Source organism: Formica exsecta, unplaced genomic scaffold (assembly GCF_003651465.1).
Source record: "Formica exsecta isolate Colony F162 unplaced genomic scaffold, ASM365146v1 scaffold451, whole genome shotgun sequence".
NCBI lineage: Eukaryota > Metazoa > Arthropoda > Insecta > Hymenoptera > Formicidae > Formica > Formica exsecta.
The window spans coordinates 643,518-651,755 of record NW_021851748.1 but is presented as its reverse complement, the minus strand read 5'-3'; the positions used below and the strand labels follow the sequence as shown (position 1 = coordinate 651,755).

Sequence of the window (8,238 nt, the reverse complement as noted above, 5' to 3'; positions counted from 1 at the left end):
AGGGCGATGGCAAAACTCGATGGTGCGATTATCGAGCTTTCGTATTCTGATTGAACGAGCGATGTATCATCCGGCTGTTACGATTCCTTTATCGCGCTTCAACGGTGCTGAGGTGAAAATAGAGGAAATGGAAGGTGATGATGGATCGCGAACGTGGATTGCAGCTTGCCATGTCGGCGCGATTATGAAATACAAATAGCTAATCGCGAGCACAATAAAATGAAGAGAAATAGAATGAAATAACATTTTTATTTTAACAATATTTGATTGTATATATTTTAGGGTTGCACGAGATATTAATACTAATCTTGATATTGTCTTATCTTCTCTGGAAATTCGAGACAAGTTTAAGATAATATTTTTAATTAATTATTAAGACAATATCGAGATTAAAATTGTCAAGATTATTGGTCTTGTCAAGATTATTGATTTAAAAAAAGCTAAAATATATATATTTGTGTGCGTGTAAATTTGATGAGAAAAAATCAGTATATTATATAAATTTAAAAAATGTTATTTAATAAATAAAAACATTTAATATATTAACAAATTTAGAGATAATTAATACAATAAACAAAATATAAAATATTCCACGATTATTTAACTATATATACATATATATACAATATATATATAATGTTTTGGGAAGTACACGAATGACATAAATAGAGATAATTATCTTAAATTATTATACAAGTATTATAAAGATTATGTTAAATATTATTTTAAACAATTGTGTTCAATATTAAATAAAAATTTTTAATAAAATCGAGATAAGATAATACAAGACGAGATATTTACTAAGATTCACTCAAGACCAATACAAGATTTAAGTTTCTGAAAATATTAAATATCAATACAATATTTTCACAAGTATTGTCTTGTCGTGACTCTTGTGCAAACCTAATATATTCGATAAATTCTATAGTAAAATTCTATTGAAGTGAAGCCCGTTCGAAATTGATTCAAGAACGGCACTTCGCTCTTTATTAGCCGCTTCCGCCAGAATCCTTTAATTTTCAAAATTGATCAAGTCAATAACTACGTTTCTGTTTGAACTGTCAGGAGGGAAAAGCCGCTGCCAAATTGATCAAAGAATGCGCCCGAGGTTTGACGAAAATTTAATCGGAACGCCATGTATACCGTTGCAAGCGTGCCACGCTTTCACGCAGGCTTTGGTAAATCCGATCTTACGCGTGTATTCTGGGAATCGCGCGATTCGACTAACAGCACGCGGTCTCGCATAACTGCGGCGGATATGCGAAAGAGGGAGGCAAGAAAGACCGTATTTTCAGTCGCGGAGGCTCGTGATATTGGAAATATTCTCTTTTTTATTCGGCGGTTGTGTGAGTATTCCCGTAATCGTATCGCAAGAAAAAGTTGTACCTCTTGTGTCGTATTGAAGGATAAACATCGTGTATCACAGTTTTTCTTGTAGCCACACGTTCTTTTAAGGAAATTTACACTCGTAAAGTTTGAATTTTTAATATTAAATGCTGTAGACAATTTTTAATTTGATTATTGTAATAGAATTTAAATTATTTCACATTAAAATTTTAAGAGTTTGTATTGTCTTTTATTCGATAATAATTTCTGAAGAGCTTTGTCAAACTTCCCTTGTCAAATGTCCCTCCTTTCATATTATATTATATTAAATAATTTATATAATATATTATATATTATATAAATTATATTAAGTCGGTTTTCCTCATTTTTGGCGTGCAATATCTGTCATAAAAACGAGAAGCGACGAAATATCAAAATATTCTGTAAATTATAACTCGCGATGGAACGTAACGTCTGATAGCGTTCTGTATATATTCGCATAAAGGCCCGAGGTATACAATTGTCGGGCGCGAATGTACGCACCCGGGGGCTCTAACAAATAGTTCCGGTTATCGGTGCTTTCGCGCGACTTAGGCTCTCCCTTTCTGCCTTTCGCACGCTCCGTACCGTTACACCGTTAATAAACTCGCTTAGAAGGAGAGTACGTGCGAAGGCCAAGTTTAGATGTCCAGATTCGTCGGGGAAGATAGATACCAGAAGGAGCTTGCTGCGCGCGTAAACTATGCCAAGTTAACTTCCTCAGATACTATACATATATATATATATATATACTATATACATCGAATACTCTATTCATACTGGAATAGTGCCATTTTATATGTCGAATGAAAATTGTTTCTGTGACGTAATAGCCGACGATTGCATCTCCCCTGTATGTATAAATTGTTATTAAAATACATTCTTTCGTAAGAAGATCATGCACACATTAAGATAAACTTGAATGCATTTTTTTTTTTATGACACATATCTATATAATAGAAATGCTATCTTTTTCTTATATATTTATTTTTGTAAACTATATATCTTTCGCTTCGGTTGGCGACGCAACGTTAAAAATTAAATTAATTAATAAATAAAAATTAATTAATTAAACGCCGACATTTATTGCGGATTTAGCGTATAGCTGAACCTTCCTCGGATCGTTTCTACGAACAACGACGAAAAGTCTTTCGGTTGATGATGCAAAATCATCGAGAGACAGCGGGCGTTCCGTTTCTTGTTTTTCTTAGCCTTCGGGTCCGGAGGCGGGGGCGAGCGCGGTGAATTCATGATTAATGCTCGTGACGCGGGATTTGATATAAAACCCGACACCAGTTCGGACCGCCGTCAGTTTTACCAACTAACGAGGGAGCGTAACGCATACCTTATCCATACTTCGCCATAAATCTCACCGCGCGTTTTGATTTACGTACCTTTAGGAGCAACGACGTTCGCAAAGAATCTCGCGCAATATTTCGCCGAACTGCTTGCTCGCATATCCGAAAATAAATATTACGTAAATTTAAAAGGATTTATAAGATATTAATATGTATAAACTTTTAATTAGCTATTGCGTCGCGCAGCCGAGAGCTCGCGCGTGTTATAAGTAGAATAACTAGTTATGAACGAGGATAGATGTGGGAGAGCAAAAAAAGCGCGAAATTTCCATAAAAGAGGAGTGTATCGTAACCCAAACACAACATCGGCCAACAGCCCGCATATTCCAGACAACAGGGGCTAGATTTTATAAGTGATTCATGGCCGAGTCCCTCTTGCCTCTTCCCTCATATTACCTTTGCTTTATGCAATACATTAATGGATATTCGTTTCATCAAATAAGTTTTATGTATAATAGTTCCACGAATCGCTTGCTGATCGGATCAAGTTCAATATATCATATCAAGCACGATCCTTGTAGTATTACATAATCCTCTAAAAAAGACAACAGATAAAATATGAGCGATGTGAGAGGCGAAATTTTCGTATGTATTCGCCAATCTAATCAAGTAATTATTTTTGAAATGAGATATGACATTTATATGATATTTGCAAAAGCGGAAATATTCGCTGACGATTATATGATCGATGCGCGGATTTATCATCGGTGCAATCGTTGCAATACGGTTTATAGCGATGCATTCTCTACAACATTATTGAATGCGAACGAGCGGAATATCGAAGATATATACATACGTATCTCATTGACGGATTAACGATACTCCGAAGCGAACTCGGCTGTAACGAGGCGAAAATCGAAAGCGCATACGTTTCTATTGAGAGGAGCATCATCGGGAGAGCCTCGCGCTGCAGCTGCAGCGGATGCATCTCGCAGATGCATTTCGTACGCGCGCGGACGCCAATCGGCCGTATCGGGGATACGAGCCACACACGTAGCGGTTTCTCCTTCCTTTATTTCAACGTGGTTAAATGCACACCGCGCGTTCGCGATGGCGTCTTATAAATAGCGACGCCCGCGTCGAGGCGCTAGTACAGTTAACAAACGGTAAAACTAACACCGCCTCCTACAATAACATTTCGCTCCGGTCACGTGTTTTCCGCGGGTCGACTATTATAAGATCCATGACTGCTTCGATTCCCTCTGTCTTTCTCTCTTATTTTTATTTATTATATAATTTATTTATTTATTATATGTCTCAATCCAAATATATGAAATAAAATGTTTTACTTTTATATTTTTCAACCTTTATTGATCTGTAATTATAATTATCAATTAATGTATATAAAAACTGTGAAATTATAGAGAAATAACGACTAAACATGTTGCGCCACGTCTGTACACTTCTGAGACAATAGAAGTAATTTGACTGTGGAAACGGCAGTGATAAAAGAGTATTATTTGCTTACTGTTGCAGGCGGCAGTTATGCGAACTATGCAGCCATGAATCAAATATCCTTGAACACGAGACCCGCGCGACGGACGAAGCTGTTTCCCGCACGAACGATGACGTCCCTCTTGACCTTGCTTCTACTCGCGACGACGTTGTCGAATGTACAATCGGAATCGGCGATGAATCCGATGGGTAGCATCATCGGATCGGGATCAGCAATCTCGTCGTCATCGTCCTCGTCCTCGTCCAGCGGTTCGTCGTCCTCATCATCATCAGTGAACGGCGTGGCTTCCGATGGCTCCGGTTCCGGTGGTAGCGGGGTAAGCGGAAGCAGCGGTAACGGCGCAATTGGTAGCGTCAATGGGGGCGGTATAAATAGCGGCGGCGGTGGGCACTCCAGCATAGGGGGTGGCGTTAACAACGGGAATGGTAGATGCGAGGAGATCACGATCCCCATGTGCCGCGGTATCGGTTACAATCACACCGCTATGCCCAATGAACTGAATCACGACACGCAGGAGGAGGCCGGTTTGGAGGTGCACCAGTTCTGGCCGCTCGTGGAGATCAAGTGTTCACCAGATCTCAAGTTCTTCCTGTGCTCCATGTATACACCGATCTGCCTGCCGGAGTATACGAAGCCGCTGCCAGCCTGTCGTAGCGTCTGCGAGCGAGCTCGCGCGGGATGCGCGCCTCTTATGCAACAATACGGCTTCTCGTGGCCGGAGCGAATGGCGTGCGAGCGTTTGCCGAATCACGGCGAGGATCCGGAGAATCTATGCATGGAACAGGACAATCGCACCAGCAGCAGCACCGGCCCTGGTGGTGGTAATGGAGGTATGGTGAGCGGCGGTGCCCCGGCACCGCCTGGCCCGCCAGCGCGACCCACGCGACCCAGCAAGACCACGCAACCGGCTCGCTGCAAGCCGGGGAAGAATCAAAAAAACTGCCAACATCCCCCAGGGGAGAGGACGAGGGATTGCGCGTGCAGATGCAGGGCGCCCCTCGTGCCTCTGGGGGCGGGTGGCGCGGTGATACCGGGACCGATAAGCGCCGTCAGCGGCACCGTCATCGGGAGCACCGGGGTCAACGCGGGAGCTGGTCTGGCCGGCATGGCCGTAAGTGGAATAATTCCGGCACCGGCGCCGCCGTCGATGGGGGGCATCGGTCGAAGCATCATCCAGGAGATCGCGGGGGTGCCGGATTGTGCCCTGCCGTGCCGCGGCGCGTTCCTCACCAACGAGGAGCGCGAGTTCGCGGCAATATGGCTGGCGTTGTGGAGCGGCCTGTGCGCCGCCAGCACTCTCGTGACCGTCACCACGTTTCTGATCGACACCCAGCGCTTCAAATATCCTGAGAGGCCGATCGTTTTTCTGTCGGCCTGCTACTTCGTCGTGTCCGTGGGTTATCTATCGCGCAGCATTTTCGGCCACGAAGAAATCGCTTGCGACGGTCCGGCGCTGAAATCGGGTGCCCAGGGTCCGGGCGCGTGCGTCACCGTTTTCCTCATGATCTACTTCTTCGGCATGGCTTCCTCTGTGTGGTGGGTAATCTTGGCGTTTACGTGGTTCCTCGCCGCCGGCTTGAAATGGGGCAACGAGGCCATAGCTTCGTACTCGCAATACTTTCATCTGGTGGCATGGCTGGCGCCGACGGTACAAACAGTCTGGGCGTATGTAGCGGGTGGCGTTGCCGGTGACCCGGTGGCCGGGGTCTGCACAGTCGCCCCCGAGGGAGTGCGCAACTTTATCCTAGCGCCTCTGTTCGTCTACCTTCTGCTGGGCACGAGCTTCCTACTGGCTGGTTTTGTGAGTCTCTTTCGAATTCGATCGGTGATAAAGCGCCAGCCTGGCGCCAAGGCGGACAAACTCGAGAAACTGATGATACGAATCGGCGTGTTTAGCGTTCTCTACACGCTGCCAGCCGGCGCGGTGTTAGCCTGTCACATCTACGAATCATCTCTACGGGACGAATGGCTCAGTTCGTTGGCATGTCCCTGCCGACCGCGAGCGAGACCGCTCTATTCCATCCTGATGCTGAAGTATTTCATGGCTCTCGCGGTCGGTAGCACCTCGGGCGTCTGGATCTGGAGTGGCAAGACGGTCGATTCTTGGAAACGGCTATGGAGGCGTTTGTTCGGCGGAAATCGCGGTCCGGGCGGTCATATGGGCGCGGGCGGTGGCATGGTGGCTGGTGTGACCGGTATGAGCAGTGGCATCGGCAGTGTCGGCATCAAGGGCGTCATGGGCCGCAGCATCGCTGTGCCGTATCAAACGGCGCCTGGTCCGGGCAGCGCTCTGTTACCACCGGGAAGCGTCGCCAGTGCGTCTCAGCATCATCTACACCATCATGTACTCAAGCAACCGCCGCTCTCACACGTATGACGTCACCAGTCGGCGGGGGGCGATATGAACACCGCTGGATGCGAGCAGCAGTCACAGCAGCAGGAGAGACCTTCCGCCCTCAGCAACTACGGGCCCATCTAGCCCTTCGCCTCGGCCTCGCGAAGACACAACGCGACGCCGCACACAGCGCCGCATACGGCGCCGCACACGCCCCATTCGGCGGCGACCATCTACTCCAGGAGGTCACTCGCGTCCACGACGGGGCCGCTGACGCCGGCGCACGGGATCGCGCCCTCCTACACGCAGGCCACCGAGGTGTGAAGGAAGGAGCACGTGTGGAGGCGCACGTGGAGTTTGAACGACGAGCGGCCGCGGTGCTTCTCGATTACCGATATACGTATTTAGCCTGTACATGTCTTCTCCCGCGGGAATCTCGAGAAATCCTTTCTTCAGCTCGGACCATCGACGATCTCTTCAGTGTCTTCATCTTATTGATCGATTCGAGGAAATTATACTTTGCGAATAGTTTGCGAAAGAATGAATTTCTTTCTCTCTCTCTCTCTCTCTCTCTCTCTCTTCCGTCTCTGGCTCTCTCTCCTTCTTCCCGTCGTTTCTCACTCTTTGCCCTTTAGCCTTTGCGTTCCCTCCGTATCCTTTTCTCCGATCTCCCCGAGTCCCCGTTTCGACGGAGCTATATTTTTCGAATGAATTTGTATTTAACTCATTAGTTGCGCGAATAAAATGATAACCAAAGATAATAACATTTATTGGTATCATCATCTTTAACTCAAGAACATGAAAAAGCGTCTTATCTTTTTAATTAAAATGTTTGATGAATTTTTTATTTTAATGATAATTCAGTGGCTACTTATCACAATTTGAAAGATTCTTTATTCTCTGATCAATATTATAATTATATGAATGTATTATTAATAAAACTTTATTCGAATACGATATTTATCGATCATGCAAATTTTTATTTGAATAGTGTTATTTCTTATTCACTGATCAAAGTTTTATTTCTCTTTCTCTCTTTTATTTATTATTATATTTGTTATTGGTGAATTTATTCGGGTCCTCGAGTCCCGGCACCCCACGATTCTGCGTACCGGTTTTGGGTCCGGGTATCTAGCCAACGATCGAAGCACCGGACGTTGATTTATGTACGAGACATCCGAACGCTACGCCCTTGCTCGTTAAGGTCGAGCGAGCTGCCAGACGCATCCCGCGCCGGCCGGCTATTTAGGCATCGATCGCCGGCTCGGAACTTTTACGAAACAGCGCGGATACACGCAGCACGACTCGCTGCAGAGTTAGCCGACCGGGTTACCGAAACGGCCGCGTTGTGCTTTGATAGTCCGAATTGCAAACGAAGCGGCGGCGAACGGGGTGCATTCGACCGGCCGTCTGTTCTCGCCCGCCTTCTCTCTCTCTCTCTCTCTCTCTCGCTCGAGATTAAATTCGAGTCTATTCGGTATTCCCAGTTCCTCTGTGAAAGGCGATGAATACTCTATCTCCAGTAAATATTCTCTCATTCTACGAATGGATTACGTGCCAGTCGGAGAAACGAGTTATTAGCGAGAATTTACTCTCTTGGTGCTGGGAAAAAGTTATTGAAACGATTTAGATTATGAAATATGTATTGTATGTAAGAGTCAAACTCTTTAAAAATTTATCTATTTATGTATATTAAAATAGAATATATATTTATATATTTTATT

The 8,238-nt window shown here is 45.0% G+C and overlaps 1 protein-coding gene across 3 annotated transcripts in view; it reads left to right on the top strand.

Moving 5' to 3' along the window:
• Nucleotides 1–7,056, top strand: part of LOC115240784 (frizzled-2) — an 87,487-nt gene extending 80,431 nt beyond the window's left edge. For all 3 annotated transcript variants that reach the window (XM_029816142.1, XM_029816141.1, XM_029816140.1), the window contains exon 2: nt 4,200–7,056. In XM_029816142.1, coding sequence (XP_029672002.1) covers nt 4,226–6,556 — 2,331 coding nt within the window. In that variant the 5' untranslated portion in view covers nt 4,200–4,225 and the 3' untranslated portion in view covers nt 6,557–7,056. The remainder of the gene's footprint in view (nt 1–4,199) is intronic.
• Nucleotides 7,057–8,238: the final 1,182 nt, after the last annotated feature.